Source organism: Canis lupus, chromosome 10 (assembly GCF_048164855.1).
Source record: "Canis lupus baileyi chromosome 10, mCanLup2.hap1, whole genome shotgun sequence".
Lineage (NCBI taxonomy): Eukaryota > Metazoa > Chordata > Mammalia > Carnivora > Canidae > Canis > Canis lupus.
This window is the reverse complement of record NC_132847.1, coordinates 40,540,856-40,563,744: the sequence shown is the minus strand read 5'-3', so window position 1 is coordinate 40,563,744 and position 22,889 is coordinate 40,540,856. Positions and strand designations below refer to the sequence as shown.

Genomic DNA, 22,889 nt, shown 5'->3' with positions numbered 1-22,889 from the left:
ACTCAATCCAGCAAGGTGTTCATTCAGAACCGAAGAAGAGAGAGTTTCCCAGAAAGACAATAGTTAAAGTCATGACCAGGAGCAAAACCAGCCATGTCCCTGTCACACACGATGCCATGATGCCATCGGCCGAGGGGTCTCAAATCCACAGTCCAGCCTCCCTCCTGCCTCAGTCAGCCTGCACTACCGGCCACCTGCTCAATCCCAAATCAACATGCCTTCACCTCAGGTTGACGAGGACTCAAACTGATACTCTTCCCCTCAAATTTCAGCCCCTAGGCTCAAGTTTGTGCACAAAAGTGGGCATGATTATAACAGCAGAATGAAGCAACCCAAACAGGGACACTAATTCTGTAGAAGACATAATGGAAAAAGGAGCGTGTACTAGGCTGAGAACATCAACAAGCACATAAAAAAATAGTGCATAAAGCAAGATTCTGGCTACTAAAAGAAACAAACCTGGGAAAAATAAGATGAAATCAAAGATGGAGATAAACCATAAGGGGCTCCCAATCATAGGAAAGAAACTGAGAGTCGCTGGAGGGGAGGGAGGGGAGGGACGGGGTAACTGGGTGATGGGCATTAAGGAGGGCATATGAATGAGGAAATGATCAGCGGGTGAATGAGGGAATGAGCACTGGGTGTTATATGCAATTGATGAATCTCTAAATTCTACCTCTGAAACTAATAACACACTATATGTTAATTGCATTTAATTTAAAATCCTTTGTAGAAAGAGAACTGAATAGAAGAGTTGAAAGTCTTGGGTCTAAATCTTGCCTCTGCCACCTAATGGCTATGATCAAAATACCTTTCTGAGCCTCGGTTTTATCCTATTCAAACCAGGAATAATAGTAATACTGGCCTCACAAAAAAAGACATGAGGAGTAAATAAGACAACTTTGTGTGAAAATAACTTATGTGCAGAGTTCTCAAAAAAAGGTTAGCTTCAAGAAAACCGTACTCCTAGGCAATATACCCGTCCTTTCATTGGTCTGAGATTATATGTTAAATGTAGCTCACGGTCCATCAGTTAAAGCTTAGAAGTCTCCAGCGGACTCCTGGCTAGTCCGATGTTACCACTGTCCCCTGCCTGCCTTCCCAGTGCTGTTGATGGGTCTTGTATGCATGGATTTCAGCAATCGGTGGTTTCTCCCCTCCACACAACACCCTGATTTGTTCAGCACATGGCCCTCTACAGCTAGCACCACGTGTAATACAAAACAGGCGTTTATTTGCCAAGTACTGGTTTAAACTGGATTCAGTCTTAAAGATTTTTTTGGGTTTTACTGGGCAGTTGACTTGTATAAATGGAACTATTAATCCCGAAAGGTAAACTTAACTCCGGCAGATTAAAAAAAAACTCCCTCCAGATCACAATTGTGTTAACTCAGTTTTCAGTGCAGGAAAATATTAATTTTCTGGTATTTGGCAGATTTTTAAAACTCTGAGATCAAACACCTAAGAGGATGAAGAATGAGTTGCTGGGCGAAGTGAGGAGGAGAAAAGGCATAGAGCTGCTTGAGGGGAAAATAAGCAGGAACACATGCCTGGACCCAGAAAGAAACTGTGTAACTTGGAGTTTTGAGATAATTATATGGAGTTCTGGGGTGGTTTGTACTTGGGAAGGGCTTCAAGTGCACCACGGAGAGGAATTCCCAAAAAGGCCACAAGAGGGAGATATTACTCCAGGAGTCCCTCCCTGTCCTTTCCACCCAAGAAGGCCATGGCTTTCTTTGTTCAGACTCCCTTGCCTAGCAAATGTCACCGATGTCACCGTCCATTTTGTCTCCTCATGCCCCTGGTTTTACCTTAAGCCACTTTCTTGTGACTAGCTTTAACACAGAAATTTATTTTATTGCTATTTGTTAAATTTTTAAGATAGTGTTACAGTCTCTGTTCTCAGCGGTAAAAGCAGCTAAACCAAACGTTTTAATAAGAAATATAAAATAAACCAATTTAAAAAACATGAGAGGTTGATCTTTCTTTCCCTTTTTTATGAGTTACTACCCAGAGAGGCTTCCCAGGTAAGTGGGGCATCACCAGGCCTGGAGCCTGTTAGAAACCGAAGTGGCCACTTGAAGCCAAGAAGAAAAAGAAGAAACCCCTAACTTGGGGAGAAAGGCAGCCGGCACTCAGGTCGGGGCAGGAAGGAGGCTGAGCCCCACCCCACAGAGAATGAAGGGCAAAAAACCCCAAATGTTGTACCTCTTAAATTTTATTATGGAAAAATCCAATAATCCAAAAGACGGAATAATAGGACAGACCCAGATACAATCTTATGGAGTATCTGAAACTATAAACCAGGAAAGAGCTTTGAGGAAAATGTAAGCTCCCATATTGTTGAGGACACTTGAAGGGCACATCCCAGGGACCCTGGTCTGGCCCCCTCCAGCCCCTCCTAATGGAAAGTCCACACCTAGAGGGGGGCGGGGCGGGGCGGAGCACTGGTTTTAGAGGGTGTAGGGAAAGCAGACCTGTGGAGGTAACAGTCTAGTGCCCCATCCTGCAGGAGGAGTTCTTTACTTGGGTGGCTTCTAGGGACACTTGAATTCCCAGAAAGTTACACGTATAGGCACTTCCCTAGAAGACTCCCCACTCCCACCAGACTGTCAAAAGGCTCTCTGGCCATTCCTTATCCCCTCACCCAGGCCAGAAAAAAAGTCTAAAAACCCCACTGTTAATGACACCGATAATACTCATCCAGTTTCTTTTGGTGGTCACGTTGTTCTTTTAAATACGATGATCTATGAAATCTTTAATAATTAAAAAAAATGGTCACAGAGAATTAAGAAAAATGGGTACATAATTTTCCTGCAAAATGAAGTCATTCAGTATGCACTTAGGCACCTTATGCTGGAAGTACTAGGTGTGTTAATGTCACAGCTCCGAGAACAGCTACGCTAATCCAAAGTATGCTTAAAAACGATACCCAATTCATTAACAAATTAATCTGGGAAAATGTGCCTTGTTTGACAACCCATTAAATACATTTTTCATTTTCAACTATTTCAGAAGTCATTTTGGAAATAAAGACAAACATACATATTCACAGAAAATGCCACTTAGGGCTTTAATATCGAATGTAACGGTCCTAGTTCACAAAAATAGCATAAAGTGCAAAAGCTCCATTTCAAAAGGCTCAAAATCACTCCCAAAGCAATGGAGACTAAATGCTACCACAGGCAGTGGGCATACCACCCTTATATGGCACAACTATATAAAGTATAAAACAAGGGATATATCTGAAAATACTATATATGCTCTGATTACACACTGTGATTATAAAATAGTCCACAATCTGGTTTAACATGTAGAGAAAGAAACCATTCAATTAGTCCTTTAGAATAGAGGCCTTTTTGTTTTGTCTGTAGGAGAATAACCACAAAATTCATTGAGAACCCCAATCTGGCCTGCGAATTCTCTTTGGCCAGCTGGAAGGGCAGCACCGAGGCAAAGAGCTGGCAATGAAAGGTTCCCAGCTCATTTGGGGAAAAGGAGCTATGAGAGGGGATCCTGTTGGACAAGCTTCAGCCCTTCCCTTTCCCCCAGGGATGGTTGCATGTCAGCCCCATGGGATGAAGAGCCAAGGAAGACTCCCTCCCGTGCTCAGAGCCTCCGACAGGGCCCTGGCTCACGTAAGCATGATGAACTGATGAGAAGTTTTCACACACCTGAGAAATATGATAAAAATAACAAGTTACTGTATATTTAGAAAGTCTGCGCTTGATGTCCATCAAGCTTAGATTTCCCCCAACAGGACATCTTTCATCCACAATTAATATTTTAGGCACTCATCAGAGGGACAGGCATAGTTTCTCCCAAAATGCAGCCTGTTACCAAATAGATTCAGGTATCTCTTCCCCATCATATGCCTTAAATATAGTCACTGAAGTGCTAATACCATAATCCTAATCATAAAGAGGAGAAAAGATTTTTTCTAAAAGAATCACCACTCAGTGTTTGATTGAAAATAAGAATCACTGACTTAAATGATTGCTTGCTAACTAGGATAGTAATGTTTAATATCCTAGATCCAATTCCTGCTGGTAATCGATCTTGGCAAATTCTAAGGAGAACAAAAATCTGACAGCCATGATGAGTAACTGCCATGACCTAACTCCCAAATGGCAAATCTCCACTTCCCTGTATGATTAGGGGAAAAAACCAAAAAGATTCCTGACTGCACATCAATTAATAAGCTATTCGCTTTTTTGTTTTTGTTTTTGTTTTTTTTACATTTGGGGGAAAAAAAAAAACTGTAGAGCCCTATTTTTAACAGCTCACGAATCCAAGAGCAGAGGCCTATCAAAAGGAGAATTCAGTTCATTATTTCTTAGGACCTATTCATGTCAGGCTCAATTTAAAAAGAAGACTCAGCAGTAAGTCAGAATCCAGTGATGAGCTCTCAAGTGTATAGCTAACACGAGTGTATTCCAAAAGCTGCTCCTCATGAAATATACACAACTGGTATTTACATTCCATTCAAGTTACCGTATGAACTGTCCACTCTAAAAGGCATCTATTTACAACTCGAGGCAGGTCGGGGGAGGAATACACCAAAATACCAAAATATTAACAATGATTGTCCTTGGAAAATACAGATTTTTTTTCTCTTCAACTTTCCTATAGTTTTCCAAATTTCTTTCAAGACTGTGTAGTACTATCAAAGCATCATAAGTATAAATATGAATGATGCCATAAGTCTAACTTTAAATAGAACTGTTCAACTTTGGGATCCCTTGGTGGCTCAGCTGTTTAGCGCCTCCCTTCGGCCTGGGGCCTGATCCTGGAGTCCCAGGATCGAGTCCTGCGTCGGGCTCCTGGCATGGAGCCTGCTTCTCCCTCTGCCTGTGTCTCTGCCTCCCTCTCTCTCTCTCTCTCTCTCTCTCTCTCTCTGGGTGTGTCTCTCATGAATAAATAAAATCTTAAAAAAAAAAAAAAACTGTTCAACTCCTACTTTCTTGATTCACCATCTTCATGCTAAGAGCTATAGTGATTTTTGTTCAACAGTAATGCTTTTGTTCTCAAATCTACCCCATTCCATACTTCTTTATCAGTCCTTAACTCATTAAAACCAATCTCTAGAAAGGCCTTCTGGTTTTTTTGGGGAGGGTTGTTTTTTGGGTTTTTGTTTTTTACAGGAAAAACCTCCTTTCTGACATGTTAAGTCCTTTGTCTTGTAGAAGATGGATGGAAACAGCCCTGTGAGTTGGGCCACTTATTTCCAGCAGTCACATTTTATCCGTGTTTCTAAAGGACACTTGGAAACTTCCAGAAGAGCAAGGTCAAAGTGTTGAAGCTGGAGGTGACATTCCCCAGTGACCCACCCTCCCTCCCTGATAGGGAGACCTCCTCCCTTCTTGATTGCTGGAATAATGTTCCCATCACTGAGGAGCCCTAAACAGAAATTAAACCTCATAGAGAATGCAAACACTTCCCACACCCCCTGCCTCTCCTCATCTATGCTTCCACACTAAGACAGCTGGGCTTAAAGTACATCAAAGCTTCCCCCTACTTTGGAGCATTTGTATACTGCAGGAATGGATGAGCCCAGAATCCATGCCTAGTAAGTCCATTTGAAGCGAGGACTGACATTTCCCTTTAAAAAAATTCTAGACTTGAAACCAAAGGACTTAACAGTAGTTCTAAAACTCTAGGTGGTTCCATGAACCACAGAACCACCTAGGTATCAGAGGTGCATTTGAAGGTCCCACAAATACATAAATACTATTTTTCAAAGCACATTTTTAAACCATAATAAACGGGTACGCTCATTCAATACCAAATTTTTTACCACAGAAACCAATTTAACTTGCATTTTCACTGCATGATATTAGGGAAATATATAAGTTCAACCTTAAAATAAATTTAAACAAATAGATCACAACATAGTTCTCAGGTTTGGGTTCCATCAAGATTTCTTACTTTAAATAGGGTTCTGCTACAAATAACTTGAAAACCACAAAAGTAGAATAAAGCCTTTCCTTTTTTAAACTCTCAATTCATTGTTCCTTGTTGGGCTCTTCACCTAGGATCCTGTACAAATTCTGATTAGAGCAAGAGTTCCTAGACATGCCAAAGACTGGTACTGTCCAGCTCTCAGATCCTTAGCTACGGACTCCTGTCCTCACCAGGACACGTGTGTCCTGTCTTCCTTTACCATGCAATGTTGCAAAGCAGGAGATGTGGGAGTTCCAGTGAGTATCCCTGAGGTCATGCCTACCCCCTCACGCCTTGCTGACAATTCTGGAATCTTCATTCAGCTCAATGAAGAGGTTAGCCGTAGCCAGTGTCACTTCTGCTGAGGAAAAACTCAAACTTGCCCACTGCAGCAGCAACCTGGGGAGCCAGCGACTAGTCACTGCAGGACTGGAGAAGCAGCTGTCAGATGCTTGAGGAAGCCACCTATTCCCTCAGGAAATAGGGGATGAAAAAGAGGCTAGGTTTTAGAGGATAACTTCCAGCATGGAAGAGCATACAGAAGGCTTCCGATCAGCATAAGCTTCCAGAACTTCAAGTTTGCTCCAGATGTTGAACCAGGATTCATACCCCCAGCTCCCTTGACCAAACAGGAGGCCTTGACCAAAGCTCAGCAGTAAGGGGCAGGGGTCTGTGTGCAGCCAGATCACCCCACACCTGTTCTCCGTGTCTGAGGTGACTGGGCCAGACCGCCAACAATGTCAACGTTTGAAAATTGTGCTCATCTTCGAGAATGGCTCAATGTGAAGTGTAGCTTTTGGCACAGAGGGTCTTTTTGTCCACTTCACCCTCCTCTGAGGTCCCCGGCTCTCAGCAGAGGTAGTAAAGGATTCGCAAGCGCACATAAACTTGGTTACTGTGAGTTCCAGGTGGACGAGTGGCCTCGTGGGTTTCATTGGCTTGGTTTTATTCTAGGGCCATTTCCCCAAATGAAAATCCCTGGCATGTTCCATCGGTCAGTGGGTCTTGCCTGTTGCAGGCTATATCTGTGAGCAGGAGTCTCCTCCGAGAGTACAGGGGGCCACAGAGTCTCAAGTAAACCCCCGCTGGGAAATGAGCCCCACCCCCACTGAGGGACTGCTCTGCCTCTGCCGCAACAGGTCCCTGCATCTGGAAGGGACGCTGAGGAGATCTACCTGGTGCCCCTGAGCCCTCCACTTTCCAATTTCGGGAAAGGGGAAGACACCCTTCCCCCTGCACAGTGGAGTCCTGGTAGGCCACGGCCACACTAGTTAGAGCCCAAGGGAACAGAATACCAAAAAGACAGGCCCTCCCCCTACTCTACAAGCCCCCTGCTGTCTTCACTGGCAAGCCCGATGCAGGAGGGAAAAGCAAGCAGAGAAGCCAGCCTCCCCATCACGTGATCTTGACCGGTGACTTCTTGCTGGCACACAGGAGGGACACGTAGGGGACCCCGATGAAGGCCCATTTCTCGCTGGGCCAGAACTTGATGACGGGGCCCTGCTCGGGGATCTCGGAAGCAGCATCAAAGTAGGCAAAGCATACGCAGCCCAGGTAGGCAGCAAGGCAGATGAGGATGTGCCTGCAGAAGGATACAGGATGTGAGCCCCGAACAGGTGCAAACAGAGCTGCCGCCCTGGGTGAGCCTGCCCAGCACTCTGGCCCAGCCCACCTCCCCGAGGTAACCACAGGCCAGCGCCTCTTCCCGTCAGGACAGTCTCCCGCATTGCTGGAGACCAACAAATCTGGAACCAATGGGGCCTGCTCTGGAAAGTTCTAAAATATTCCACCTGGTAACAGTCTTTGGCTCAACCCCCAAAGACTGAGGCCCAAGGATTTAAAACAGGTGCTAGGAAGATGGAACTGACATCTGATGAGATCCCACCTTCTTACTGCAACGTTGCATATACATAGTTTCTGCCTTTTACTAGGAATCCTTTTATACCAATTAAACTACTAGTTTTAGTAGGGAAACTTTTTTACTCTACTGTGTCTGTAAAAATTTTAACATGAATCTTTATCAAGCAAGGGACCATCTAGAAGCATGTAATCCTTCTTTCTACCCTAGAGTGGAATTCCATTCCAGATGAATGAAAGACTTAAAATGTTTTTTTAAATATAATCAAAGAAACCACTTTCATAAACTCTGGTGGGGGCAGCCGTTCTGAGAATGAAACAAAGTCCAGGATTCCTATAGGAAAAGACTGACAGGTGTGAGAACAGGAATCTTTAAAACCAAGATGGCACCAAACTCATTCTATTCTGAAAGATAAATGGAAAAGGGGAGGGGGGAATATTTGTACCGTATGACCAAAGAGTTAAAGTCCTTATATTCAAGACTGATGAATCACTGACCTCTACCTCTGAAACCAATAATACATTATATGTTAATTAATTGAATTTAAATTCTATTTTAATTTTTTTTTAATTTTTTTATTTATTTATGATAGTCACAGAGAGAGAAAGAGAGGCAGAGACACAGGCAGAGGGAGAAGCAGGCTCCATGCACCGGGAGCCCGACGTGGGAATCGATCCTGGGTCTCCAGGATCGCGCCCTAGGCCAAAGGCAGGCGCCAAACCGCTGCGCCACCCAGAGATCCCAATTTTTTTTTTTTTAATTAAAGTAAAATCCTTATATTCCAGGGCACCTGGGTGGGTTTCCAGCTATTAAGCAGCTGACTCTTGATTTTACCTCAGGTCATGATCTAAGAGGGGGGTGGGATCCAGCCCCACATCAGGCTCTCTACTGAGCATGGAGCCTGCACAGGATTCTCTCTCCCCCTCTGCCCACTCCCTTTACTCATGCACACATTCTCTCTATGTCTCTCAGAAAATAAAAATAAAATCCCTACATTCCAAATAACTCTCAAAAACTAATCATTTCACAGGATGCCCCTTAAAAGAATCGGTAGGGGAGCAGGCAGTGGGTGAGAATGACAGGAGTGAGACTGGCCTCAGGCTGATAAGCACTGAAGCTGGATGTTGCCTCCATGAGGGCTTAATGTAGTATTCCCTATACTCTTGAAAATGATGCAAATGTGCATAATACATACAGCTATTGGACACTAATGACTGGTGACTATGTGCCAGGCACTAGGTGCTAGATATGCTAGATATAAATTTTTTAAAATAGAAAAAACTCCACAGAGAAGGCAAATGAAAAGGTACCTTTCAAAAAAAAAAGAAATATACACATTAAAATTACAATGGAAAAGAGGCTCAACAATAATTCTAACTTTACAAAGACAGGAAAATATTTTTAATCAGGTTAATAACATTTAAGAGCTAATGCCAAAAAAAAAAAAAAAAAAAAAAAAGCTAATGCCTTTTACCTATACTTTCATATATATTAGATATTATAGACTCTAATAGAAAGTGTTCATTAATATACTCTCCCTGGATTTGGAGATAGAGATCTATACTTGTACCTGCATTTATAGATACAGATATATCTATATATAGGTATAGATGTATAAAATTTAACCTAAGGAAATGTTTAGGCATGTGAACAAATAATTATCCATTAATAGTTTGGCTAAATGATTTATAAAGCATCCATACTATGAAATATTAATTGGACACAAAAATATGAAAGGTAATACATATGCATTGGTAAGGAAAGTTGTCCACCATCCTATTAAAAAAAAAAAAAAAGTTTGGAGCATGTATAGAATGATATATTTATTTTTTAAAAGGTAGAGTTAGAGAAATAGACGTGAAAAATCTGGAAGGTGGGGTTCTTGGGTGGTACATCCATTAAGCAGCCAACTCTTGGTTTTGGTTCAGGTCATGATCTCAGCGTCGTAAGGTCGAGCCCTATCTTGAGATCTGTGTGGAATCTGCTCCAGTTTCTCTCTCGCTCTCCTTTTGTCCCTCCGACACACCCCTCTCTCTTGTGCATGTGTGCTTGGTCTCTCTCAAATAATCTTTTTTAAAAATCTGGAAGGAGGGACACCTGGGTGGTTCAGCTGATGGAGCATGTGACTCTTGATCTTGGGGTTATCAGTTCGAGCTCTATGTTAGGTGCAGAGATTACTTAAAAATAATCTTAAAGTCTGGAGGAATAAACTTTAGGTTGTTAACAATTGTTATCACTCTTTGGTGGACAGAATTATGAGAGCCTCTCTATACTACTCTGCTTAAATTTGTTCTTAAAACATCATAACTGAGCTAAAAACATGGTTCAACTGTGGTGTACCTCCTGCTTAATTTCTCAAACTCAGAAACTAAGTTTAGTTAATTACAACTTACTTTTTGAATTTTGCTTAAATTGCTGACATTACCAAGAAACTTGATTAAAAATGTACTTATATAGTACCTTGAATGAAGTCTTTTTTATATACATGTATACATTTATCAAAACTCATTAAAGTACATACTTAAAATCTGCATTTTATGATCTCCATTATAACTCAGCAAATCTATAGTGCATAAATTCACTAGTGTGAGTTGAGGTTGAACCTAAAAAATATCAGGAAAAGGACCCTGAGACTGGAATCTCCAGTTTGTGCTGTTTTACATTGTATTGTCTTTTGGAAAACAGTCCTGGGAGTCCCGGAGCCTTAAACTGAGAGCAGGTTGGGTATCATGCTAAATATATACAAGTTCCCACATTCAAGGCAATTTACACGAGTTTCAGGCATTTCCTGATAGAAGTCAAGCTTCTTCCGAATCTTGGATCTAATAAAGCTTTTCCAACTCCTTACCACTAGAATTCTCCCTGGGTGCTTTCAATTTATAAGGGACATCCTAAAGCAGATTTCCCTTGGCCCTTGCTCTCTTTTGCAATCAGAAGTCCTGGAGGACCGAGGAAATCAGGATTCTGGTTTGGAGCTGAAGCAGTTCAGAGGAAGAAACCACTCAACTTCTCAGCTGAGTGTAGGATTCTGCAGGCTGTTTAATAAACTGTTTGCTGTTGTTTTTTGTTTTTTTGTTTTTTTTTTTCTTAAACTTAACCACATATCCTGAGCATTCCAATGCATAGATGCTCCAATTCCCATGACTGAACTCCCAGGTGAGCAATCATGAACAATTAATTCACCTCTCTGGGCATCTACCTCTACCTGTTAAGTGAAGGGGTGAGACTGTCCCCAAATGACCTGTGTTGCCTTCACCCGGTCACTTGAGCATCTCAGTCCCCACATCACTTCTGTCCCAAGCCTTCCCCACCCCCATCCCACCCCCAGAGATCTAGCTAGAGTTCAGGTTACGGATTCAGCTTTCAAGCTCCTTTCTGCTTTAGTAATGGAACTAGAGGTAAGAGACCGCAGACTTGAACCTCACACAATTAGGTCTTTCTGATCTGGCTAAGCCTGCTCCCCAGAGCCTATTCTGCTTTTGACAATACTTTCCATTGCTTCCAAAAGATCTGACCGTTTCTGTGAGGAGAGAAGAGCGCTCAGGCCGTGCTCCGTCCTCTTGCACACCTGCGTTCCCTACAAGGAAGAGAGTGCCCGCCCATGGGCGGATGAAGACTGCGGTCTGGTCGCTGGCACTTACCACACGCAATGCAGGTAGGGAAAGTGGAAGGAGGACAGCAGCTCACAGAAGGCTCGGTCACTGATCCAGCAGAAGAGCGCGAGGGTCCACCAGAGGCCAGAGAAGAGGCCCAGTTTAAAGACACGCACATTGTCACACCTGCACAGGGACCCAGAAAACAAGTCACCCTCAGTCTGGGCTGCCACCTGCCTTGCTGGCCAATCTTTTCTGGCTCCTCACAACCCCCCCACCCCAGCCTCTCGGCACTGGAGGTCCAACCCCACATCCTGTCACCCCACAAGCTTGTGGATGTGGATGCCATACATACATGTGCAGATGACTCCCAAAGCCGTGTTCTCACCCTGGTCTCTCCCTGACTCCAGACTCCCATAGCCAGCTACCTTCTGGACGTGTCTCCCCCTGTGCAACGCAGACCTAAATTTAACATGTCCATAATGAACTCCTAATCTCTCCTCCTGCCCAAGATCTGCTCTCCTCCCAGCCAGCTCAGGCAAAGAGCCTTCCATGCTCTTCAGAAGCTCAAGGCCAGTATCTTAGTCACTGTACTTGTCCACACACGCCACATGCAACCCATCAGCTCTACCTTCACTATATACCCAAAATCTATATACCCTTCCCACCACCTCCACCTGAGTCCAGCCACCATCATTTCCTGCCTGAGTTATGGCAACTGCCTCCTCCTGCCCCTGCTCCTACAGTCCACTCTCAGCGCTCTGCTCAAAGCCTCCCTCTGTCTTCCACTTAACCAGAGGGAAAGCCAACATGTTCCCAGGGGCCACAAGGCCCCACGTGTGCTGGCTTGTTCTCTGCCCTCCACTTGCTCTTCTATTTACACAGCCCCTTGCCACCTCTGCTCATCAACCGCACACCCCCTGCCCCAGGGCTCCTTGCGCTCCTCAAATATCCCTGGCATGTTCCCCAGACCTTAGCATTGACTGTTCCTGCCACCTGGAGTGCTCTTCCTCACATATTTATGTGGTTCACTGTCTCCCAAGTCTCTGCTTAATGTCACTCAGTAAGCCCTTTCCTGACCACTGTTGTTAACAATCGCACCACCTGTCTCCACCCGCTAAGTGACGCTCCCAACCCCACCTCCATTTCCTTTTCTCTCCTCCAATTTTCTCTGTAGGGATTATAACCCCTCTAGCATCCTCCATGTTTTACCTGCTGACAGTTGGTCTTCCCCTGAAACAGCATGGAACACGGAGGGTTCCCCTGATTTGCTGAATAAAAAAGTGAGCTCTCACATACACTGGGACAAAATGCTTTTCAGAAACAAATCCTAAGAGCCCAAAGAAATTTCCATTGTCATTTCCCTCCCTCGTTCTTGAATTGTTCATAAAGGAGGGTGACTTCCATTCCTAGGGAGGCATGCTCAGAGGCAGCTGGTGGCTGAGGGTTCTTCTCAGCTCTCCCTCAGGCTCTCCTTCACTCCACAGACCGCTCCCGGGTCAGCTAAGCTCCCTCTCGGGACCCAGAGTCCAATGTGTAACCTCTGCACCTGAGAAGAAGCCACATCTATTTGTTCATATTTGTTGTATAAATGTCAAAAGCCTGACTGGTTGGTACCTTTCCCAGCCACCTGACAGAAGCATTGGCACAAGCATCAGTGAAAACAGGATGGGAAATAGGTTCAGAAAGGCCAACTCAAAAAACACAAACAGAAATACCCTGTTGTAGGAGAGCTAAATGCATTCCTTGAAACACTTTTCGAGAGAGGCCCAGAACTGGAGACACTAAATTCCTACTTAGCTTTGTTGGGCAGCTCACCCTCGGAGGCTCCTCCTCTCTCTCAGCTCAGCTTTCTCTGCCTCCTCAGGTCTCGGCTTCCAGGGTGCCTTCTCAAATAGACCTTCTCTGACAGCCCCCACCCCTGTTACATTGTCCATACCATGAGTGCCCACCATTTTCCTTCATAACACTCATCACAAGCTGATACAGTTTTCATTTGTGTGATTGTGTGATTGAAGGTCTAGTATCCGACTAGACGGGAAGCTCAAAGAGAATAGGAACTCTACCTGCTTTTCACCAAGTATATGCAGTGCCTGGCCCAGAATAGACATGAAAGCAATGCTTGCTGAATGAATAAATAAAACAAGGAAGTAAAAGAAAATGTTAATTGGATTCCAGTGATCTAAGAAACACATTTTTTTCCTCAGACTTCAAAAAAACAACAACAGCAACCACGTTGATTCAGTACCAAATTCTCTGAATGCATGCTAGGCACTGTGGAAGGCAAAATGAACAGGCCTCTTGCCTTGCTATTGTAAAAGATAAAATGAATGTGGATAAAAATAAGTGTCAACAACTATAGACAATTTGGTACACTCAATTCAATTAAACCTAGAATCTTTTGCTTAAGGAACACACCAGAACATTCCTCAATATGCTGGAGAGGCAGTGCATGTGCCAAGTGGCAAGAGAAGCAGAATGCCGAGTGAGGAGTCATGTGTGGGGAAAGCCCTGCCCAATCAGCATCTCAGGGTGCCCTGGGACTGCCCCTTCCTCTGTTCATAGAGGGAGAGCTCCTGCTACCTGCTGCTGACCAGGCCTATCTGTACTTGACTCAATGTGAGATTAAATGAGAAAAGCAGAACAAAAGTGATATATACAATAGGACCCAATTCTAGGATAAAAAAAACCTGAGCTGATAACTGCAGTTCTCCTCTTCTTAACCCTTTGTTGTATTCTCAAAGTTGTCTCCTATACTAAAAGCACCTACTTGAAAATATGTTAGGGATGCCTGGGTGGCTCAGTGGTTGAGTATCTGCCTTTGGCTGAGGTCATGATCCTGGGGTCCTGGGATTGAGTCCCACATCCAGCTCCCCGTGGGGAGCCTGCTTCTCCCTCTATGTCTCTGCCTCTCTCTGTGTCTCACATGATTAAATAAAATCTTAAAAATAAATAAAATAAAATATGTTGAATGTGAGGCACCTAGGTGATTCAGTGGTTGAGCATCTGCCTTTGGCTCAGGTTGTGATCCCAGGGTCCTGGAGATCAAGTCCTGCATCGGGCTTCCCACAGGGAGCCTACTTCTCCTTCTGCCTATGTCTCTGTCTCTCTCTCTCTGTTTCTCTCATGAATAAATAATTTTTTAAAATATTTTATGTTATATGCAGCTGAGCCACTTAGTAATATTCACACAAATTTCATTAAATATCAGGTCATAGCCTGAAATAAAATTTTGTTGTCTCATGGTCTGAGAGAAGAAAGTTCAGAAAAGAAAATGAAAATACGAAAAGAGGGCAGCCTGGGTGGCTCAGCGGTTTAGCCGCCTTCAGCCCAGGGCCTGGTCCTGGAGACCCAGGATTGAGTCCCATGTCAGGCTCCCTGCATGGAGCCTGTTTCTCCCTCTGCCTGTGTCTCTGCCTCTCTCTATATATCTCTCTGTGTCTCTCATGAATAAATAAATAAAATCTTAAAAAAAATAAAATAAAATATGAAAAGACTAGAAACAAGCTCTAGCAGCAAGGCTAATGGGAAAGAGAAAGCTTCCCCAGCTCCTTTGAGCAGAGGGAGGCTCAATGAGAAATATTTAGCTGCCACCCACCATTACAGATCACAGATCATCGCTAATGATAGCAGGAAAGGTCCTGGAAGGAAATGCAAAGAAAAACAAAAGCATCCCCTCGTCTGGGAATTTTATCAAAGCAGGCCAACAGCCATCTTCTCTTTCCTTGCTGGGACTCGGCTGGGAACTGGGACATGGCAGTGAACATAGGGGCCTTATCCCTGCCTGTGGAGTCTGCATCAAGAAAAGGGACAGACACTAAACAAAAAACCAGCACAAATAACTTTTTTTAATTACTAAAATATTGGGATGGGTGCCAGAAAAGAAGCTTGAGATGCTATGAACAACTGAACAAAACAGGTGAGTTAACGATGAGTCAGAAGCGAGCCAAACAGGAGAGTCCAAAAGTACGTACAACAGGAACAAGGACCCGGGGACAGAAAGAGCTAAGCCCCTTTGGGGGTAGGGAAGATTGGGACAGCTAGAGGATAGAGTGTAAGGGGGAGCTTCATGCAGGACAGGTCAGCAGGCAGGGGTCTGTTAAGATTTTGAACTTCAGCAATGCAATGTCAGCTAAAAAAAAAAAAAAAAAAAAAAGGAGAGAGAGAGACTGGGACTATTAGAAGAATGGGCCAGGTTAAGGATATTAAACTTGATGTCAGTTGTCATGTCAACTAATAGAATGACACTGATCAGATGGGGATGTTCAGGGAAGGAAGAGAGGAAACCAGGCTTCTGCCTTGAGCAAATGGGTAGATGGTGCTCCCATTTACTGCAGCTGGAAATATCAAGAGAACCAGGACTGGAAAAGCAGATCAGGAATGTGGATGAATTCGAAACGGCTGTGACAGGTGGAGTCCAAGGTTGGGCAGGTAGCCAGATGTGCCACAGTGGAGGCAGAAGGAAGGACAGAGTCAGACACACACCTGGGAATCATTTGCATGCATTCAGTCATTAGTGCAATGTCAATGAGCTCTTCCAGGCCAAGTGAGAGGTCACCTTAAGGGACCCCTACATGCAAAGGTATGTAGCCAATAAGGAGCTCACCTGAGAGTCTGAAAAGAAGCTGCCGCAGAGCGGAATTCCAGGAGGGTGTGGCATCCTAGGAGGCATAGGGAAGAATGAGGCAAGGATGAGAGGAGTGGATTCTGCAAACAGCTGAGAGAAGAGCGCATAAGACACAGGAGGGCTGAAGAACCATCCCTGGACATATAGCCAAGGGGGGCTTAGGCATGGAAGTGGGGCAGAAGCTAGATTGCACTGGGCTAAAGAAGAAATGAGAGCTAAGGGATGAAGATAACTTTTAAAGATGCTAGGTTGTGATACCTGGCTGCCTCAGTTGGTAGAGTATATGACTCTTGACCTTGGGGTCTTGAGTTTGAGCCTATGTTGGGCACAGAGATCACTTACATATATAATAAGCACTTCTAAGACCTTGGGCTGTGACAGACAAGAGAGAAAGGGTGGTGGTTGGAGACAGACCTGGGCTGAGGCCAGGCTAAGGGCTAGAGAAGATGGGAGAGGCCCCAGTGTTCTTACAGGCCAATGGGAGGGACCATTTAAGGAGGGCTAAGGACCCAGTAGACAATATACAGGAGTAAAGTATGTTTAGGAGAATGGAGGGAATGATCCACAGGCAGAAAGACCCCAGCAGAAAGGATCCAGAAAGGAGGGATACTTCCCCTGATGTTGCCATTTATTAATATAATGACGGAGACCAACAAGCTGGAGTGGTGGCTAGCTTTTCAGGGGCAAAGATTTTTTTAAGTATGAAACAGATGATTTCCTTTGTGATTATGTACAAAGTGAGTTCTCAAGAAACCTAGCTAAGTCCAGGACCTTCTACTCAATTCAGGCCTAATAAGAGCCAGTGCCACTAAACTGTTACAAATCCATTTCAGATCTTTATTGGCAATTTGTGTGTTTTCCGAAGAGCTTCAAAATCGGTTAGTGTTCTGAAACGAGTCTCTTATTTTTCCACTCCTTCAAGGCTACTGAAGGAAGCCAACAAGACAAGACCAATAGCATCCTTCCTTGGCCAGCCAGTATTCTTAAATACTTCTTCAATCACCATTGATCATGCCTGGTATTGCCAGCATTCAAAGCAACCCTCAGAGGCAAAGCAGTGGAAAGAACCATGTATCTCCTCTCAGAACAAAGACTGAGAGAAACCTGTCAATACATCACACAGAGTAACTCTCACACACAAAGTAAGATATACAAGACTTCAGAAGATCGAGCAGTTAAATTCCATGTCCTCAACAATGAGAAAGTCTTGAATTAAAATGCACTTCTAAAGATGGGGCGCCGGGATCCCTGGGTGGCGCAGCGGTTTAGCGCCTGCCTTTGGCCCAGGGCGTGATCCTGGAGACCCGGGATTGAATCCCACGTCGGGCTCCTGGTGCATGGAGCCTGCTTCTCCCTCTGCCTGTGTCTCTGCCTCTCTCTCTCTCTCTCTCTGTTTTATTTATTTTAAATAAATAAAAATTTTTAAAAAAATAAAAAATAAAGATGGGGTGCCTTCTTACAGGGGGGCACCTGAATGGCTCAGTGTTAAGCATCTGCCTTCCACTGGAGTTGTCACCCCAGAGCCCTGAGATCAAGTCCCCCATGGTGCTCCCTGTGGAGCCTGCTTCTCCCTTTGTCTCTGCCTCCCTCTCTCTCTCTCTCATAAATAAAAGTAAAATCTTAAAAAAAAATAATAAAGATGGGCACAAAGAAAAAGCATTTTCAGAGTATTCCAACAAGGGCAGTAGTTTGATGTATTTGGGGGTTAAGGAAGCCCTGCACACACAAGGCTAACCTGTCTCTGGATATCAACCCAAACTTGAATAGACAAGTTTCCAAAGGAAAATCCTTATGCAAAAAAGCAAAGGCTTACAGGACAGGTGTCAGAGAGCCTAGCACAGTCAATGGTACCATACCTGGAGTCAAAGTTGCCTCATATATAGACCTCTGTTTCCCCTTCTGCGTGTAAATGCAATAGCCTCACTAGGATTCTTCTCCTTATTCTTGTCATGTAAACAAATCTATTCTTTGCACAGAATTAAGGCTAGGCAGGCTGGTCTAGGCACTCACCAGGTCCTTGAGACGTTCCTGCTAAGCTAGCTTTGGATTGTTGGGATGCATTGCATCCACTAAACAGCTGCTCCCCTCTCCCCTTAATGTTTAGAACCAAGCCATCAAATGTGCTTCTAGTCACCCAGTCAGGAACTAACTTTACATGAAGAGTCAGACTCCTCTTCCACACTTGAGTGTGGTTAAAAACAAAACAAATTAACACCAGAAGCGGGAAGCCTGGGTGGCTCAGTCAGTTAAGCATCAAACTCTTGATTTCAGCTCAGGTCATGATCTCAGGGTCCTGGGATCGAGCCCTGCCTGCCTCAGGCTCTGTGCTCCGCAGGGGGTCTGCTTGAGGTTCTTTCTTTCTCTCTTTCTCTCTCTCCCTCTCCCCCTCCAATCCTCCCCCGCCCCATTCACGTGTGCTTGCTATCTTTCTATCTCAAATCTTCATAAAAACAAAAACAAAACAAAAACCAGAAGCTGGTGTGTTCCCAACACAGGGTCAGCCAAAGGGGCAGGTGGGAAGAACAAAAGTACCCACCTCCTTAGCTCTGCAATGAGCAGCACAGTGCATGGAACCCCCAGGGTCATCAGAGAGATGTTGTTGATGGCAGGCTTGACAAACGCCAGGCATGTTGTAACTGCAGAAAGGACGCAGACCACCGCCTTGAACCTGCCCCTGAATCAATGAAAGCAAACTGAACTGTTAGCAAAGGAGGTCTCGTTTGTTTAGTGAATGCTGGCAAAGGTACAGGTGCCGCAGGCGGAGTATAAGCTGAAAAGAAGTTGTGCCCTAAGTACCAGGAGTCTTAAGCCCACTCACATGCCCAGTTCGGGAACTCCACCTCTAGAAGTTTATCCTTAGGAAATAACCAAAAAATGTGTAAAATATTTAGCCAAGAGAATGGTGAAATGAGAATCCATCTAAGTCCCTGGGGTCTTAAATATGGATAATTGTTTTCGTTAGTGTTACTTTTCTATATTTTTTTTCATATATTGTATGGCAGGGGTTAGCAAGCTTTTTCTGTAAAGGGTAAGACAGCAAATATTTTGGGTTTTTGCAGGTCCCAGGACCTCTGCAGCTACCTAAGTCTGCCTCGATAGGCAGCAGTAAGTGAGTGGGCGTGGCTGCACACCAATAAAACTTGACTTGCAAAAGCAGGCAGTGGACCCATTTGGCTCATGGGACCTAGCCTTCCGACCCCTGTTCTACAAGGTGAACGACGTGTAGGACTTTTACAAGAAAAACGGGGACGACTGACAAACCACAAAGCTCCCTAGTTTAAAAGAAAAAAACCTATGTGTCTAACACATAAAGCTAAAAGGCTTAAGGAAAAATTCTAAGAGTGTCTATATTTACTGTCAACTCACAGCCCAGCATGCACTGGAACTCTGTTGACAAGTTTTTGACATGACCAATCTTGGAAAAATCCCACCCTCACATCCCTCAGTGGAGGTGCTTTCTGTAGAAAGAGCCAGAAGTGGCGACGTGATCTGGGACATGGTCCTTCTCTCCCTGGGACTCCCATTTCCTTATCTATGAAATGAAAAGGCTGGACTAGATGATCCCCAAGGCCTCATCCATGGCTGAAATTTAGGAGCACATGATTTTCCTGAAGTTTCTTTTATTCCTCATTAGCACAATTTACTTTGGCCAAAAGCCCTGGAACAGGTCGTAGCTGGGAAACTCATTTGAATGAAATCCCATTATAAAGAAATCAAAGTACACCGAAACCTCCAAAATACAAATTTATCTCTTCGAGAGGAAAACCATTTATCATCAAGGCACAGGAAATCATTGATCGAGCTGCCAACTTTCTGACTGGAAGGAACAGGAATTGTAGCCCTGAACTTCAACCAGAGAAGAAATACGTATGTGGGAAAGAATCCAGGCAGCAAATCCTCAGGAGAGTCGTGTTTTCCTCCTGGCCTTGGCTGGCATCCTTCGCTACTGGATGAAAGGCTGCCTGCTGAGGATGACAGAGGCGGCTCCCCTCCTCCCACCTTGCAAATGGCCCTTAAGGACCCGCCATCACTCTTTCAGGGGGTATGGAGGTTCTTTGACTTGCACCAAGGCTTTTCAGCCTTTTTAGATTGGATAAGCAGAAAAAAAGAAAAAAAAAAAAAGAGGGTTAGCAAACAAACAAACATTTTTAAATTGCATTACTTCTCTAGACCAATGGTTCGGGAGCTGGAGCCACAGTAATATAAGCACAGGTGTTCCAGCTAACAGATGTGTGTTCACTTTCTGCTCCCCTTGCTTAGTAGCTGTGGGACCTTTTGGCAAATTGCTAAACCCTCCAAGCCTCACATTTCCCCTTTGGAAATGAAGACCCCCTACCCCATGGTGTTCCCTACAAGCATCAGAGCATTTAACATGGTGCCCGGTGCCCAGTAACATGGTATGTGCTAATAAAATCCACTATCACTGTCATCATTACCATTGTTTGAGAATAAATGGTAACGTTATTGTGAATAATATCTACTCTCAGGGAAAAGTGACGAGGCTGGTGTTGCAATCTCCCAAAGCTCTATAGGGTACTGCCAAATAGTTCAAAGGCAGCAAGCCTGACGAAACTTGTTTTCTTTAAGGAGAACATAGGCAGACACCTCCCATGTCGGTCCAGAGGGTGTGGAGGAATGTGCTCTAAGAAGAGCCGACAAAACAACCTGTGAACATACAAATCTGCAACCGGCAGAAGCCACAGAGCCAGGCTGGCTGACCCCAGAGTCCCCAGAGGTCCTAGGTACAAGAACTGGGAATGTCCAGGAGCGAGGGCTTCTTGACAGGCTGTTGTCTTATCAGCGACGTGGGGCAACCCCTGATGTGATCTCTGGTCCTGTTCTCAACTTTCCAGCCAATTTTGGGCTCAAACTGGAACCAGGTCAGGGAATGCCCATCACTTGGCCTTCCTTGATTCCCCTAAGTCAAAAGAGCCCCAACACCACCAACATAACAAAGCTGCTACTGTTGTTACCTTTAGCCACCCTTTAGAGCAGAGGTTTGCAACCCCAACAGACTCTCCACCCCGTTTATATAGCAAATACTTAGCGATGACACTTTTGTTCTTCCAAAGCGAAATGGATTTTATGGAGGATAAAACCTCCATCATTGTAACCACCGAAAACATATCCATGAACTGCCCAGATGTCCCTTAAGGGATGGAAATGTTCTTGGTTAAGACCCACTCTTTTAAACTATACTTTAGGACTAAAATATAATCTATATAGAATAATCGGCCATGATCGTCACAGGATTACAGCATTTGGTCCTGGAAGGTCCAGGTGTGTCATTTTATTAGTAAGGAACTGATCTGGCCCAGAGACCTAAGACTCTGGCCCCCAGTCTTCCAGCTAGAGCAGGATGGCCAGACCCCAGCCTGCACCCTGGCAATTCAGGATTCAAAACCTGAACTGGATTACAAAATGAGGGCAAAATCCTAAAAGTCACAGTGGGATAAATCTTTAAGAAATGGAAACAATTAGCCTGTAATAGTTCTTTGTTCTTGGGTTTTTTTCTCAAAACAAAAATGTCTAAAAATTCTTAACCATCAACAGCTAAGTGTCTGATGATTCTTAGGATACTCTAGGCAAGAAAAAAGAACAATTTTTTTGACCTGCCAATTATTCCTATTTATATGGTAAACTTTAATAATTTCCCTGCTGTTCTAGACATTCTTCAAAACACCTGCCATATTAACCAGTCATACTAACTGCTAGACTTACTGAGTCCTTACTCTGGACAAGACACTGTACTCTACACTTAATAGGATTTCTCCCCTATATTTCTAACCCCACAAGGTACTCTTAATATCTCCAGTTTACAGATGAGCAAAATGAGGTACCAGAGCTTTAAAAAAAAAAACAAAGCCCTATAACCCAAAGCCATGTCCATCTGACACACTTCACCACCAGGCTCTGCTATCCCTTCTCCAGAAGCCTCATATTGGAACTACTTTTAATGTGGTTTTAGAAATATTCCAGCAAACTCTAGATCACAAAAAGAGATGTTAACTGGCAAGCTTGGATGGCTAAGCCACACAATCCCTGGTCTGCAGAAATCCTGGTTTTGATGCGAAGTCTTTGGTCTGGCCTGCCACTTGGGCTCAGAGTTGTACCTGTCCCCATGTCCTGGGCGGTGAGGCCCACAAAAAGGGGTTTGGTTTTCTTGCTCTGTCACTGGCAAGTTGAAGGCAGAATAAAGTTGGAAATCCTTATTTACAGTGCGCCAGTTTCCTATAACACACACCTTTTCCTCATTCACCTCTATGATTCCATTTTCTCCCTCAGTGTGTGTGTGTGTGTGTGTGTGTGTGTGTGTCCAAGATGCTAAGCAGAACTCTCCACGTGCCACTGGTAGTACTGGAAGCTAACTCTGAGCACTCGCCACATTTCTAGTACTCTACTGTATGCTGCAGGATCCTCTCACAAGAGGATTATTTACCTAATTTGACAAATGAGGAAACAGAAAGTGAAAGAGTCAAGACGAGTCACACCATTTGTAAGCAGGGGAGCTAGGATTCTAACCCAGGGAGTCTCCAAGGCTGGGGACACAGACATCTGTGAAGCTCAGGGCTCCAAAGGACTCTCCCCAAGCTGAAGATAGTAGAATCCATCTTCCCAGAGAAATGGTGCTGGTAATACAAAAGTATTGCCACCAAGCTGTCACCTCTCTGTCTCACGGTATGGCTTCATCATTAAAGTTGGTAAGCTTTATAGTCACTACATCCAATGCCTCATTTTCTCTCCTGCTCATAACATTCCCTCATTCCTCCCTTCAAGAAATGAACAAGAAAGGGGCGCCCAGGGGGCTCAGCTGGTTAAGTGTCCAACTCTTGATCTCAGCTCAGGTCTGGATCTTGGGGTCATGAGT

At 44.3% G+C, this 22,889-nt stretch overlaps 1 protein-coding gene across 7 annotated transcripts in view; it reads right to left on the bottom strand.

Moving 5' to 3' along the window:
- Positions 1-3,048: 3,048 nt before the first annotated feature.
- Positions 3,049-22,889, bottom strand: part of ACER2 (alkaline ceramidase 2) — a 32,964-nt gene continuing 13,123 nt past the window's right edge. For 2 of the 7 annotated variants that reach the window (XM_072841499.1, XM_072841497.1), the window contains 4 exons: positions 18,558-18,695; positions 11,750-11,841; positions 11,443-11,580; positions 3,049-7,525 (listed from right to left, as the gene is read on the bottom strand). In XM_072841499.1, coding sequence (XP_072697600.1) covers positions 7,284-7,525; positions 11,443-11,580; positions 11,750-11,841; positions 18,558-18,695 — 610 coding nt within the window. In that variant the 3' untranslated portion in view covers positions 3,049-7,283. Of the gene's footprint in view, positions 7,526-11,442; positions 11,581-11,749; positions 11,842-16,000; positions 16,056-18,557; positions 18,696-22,889 lie in introns of all 7 variants that reach the window. The other 5 variants (XM_072841501.1, XM_072841500.1, XM_072841503.1 and 2 more) reach the window with 4 other exon arrangements.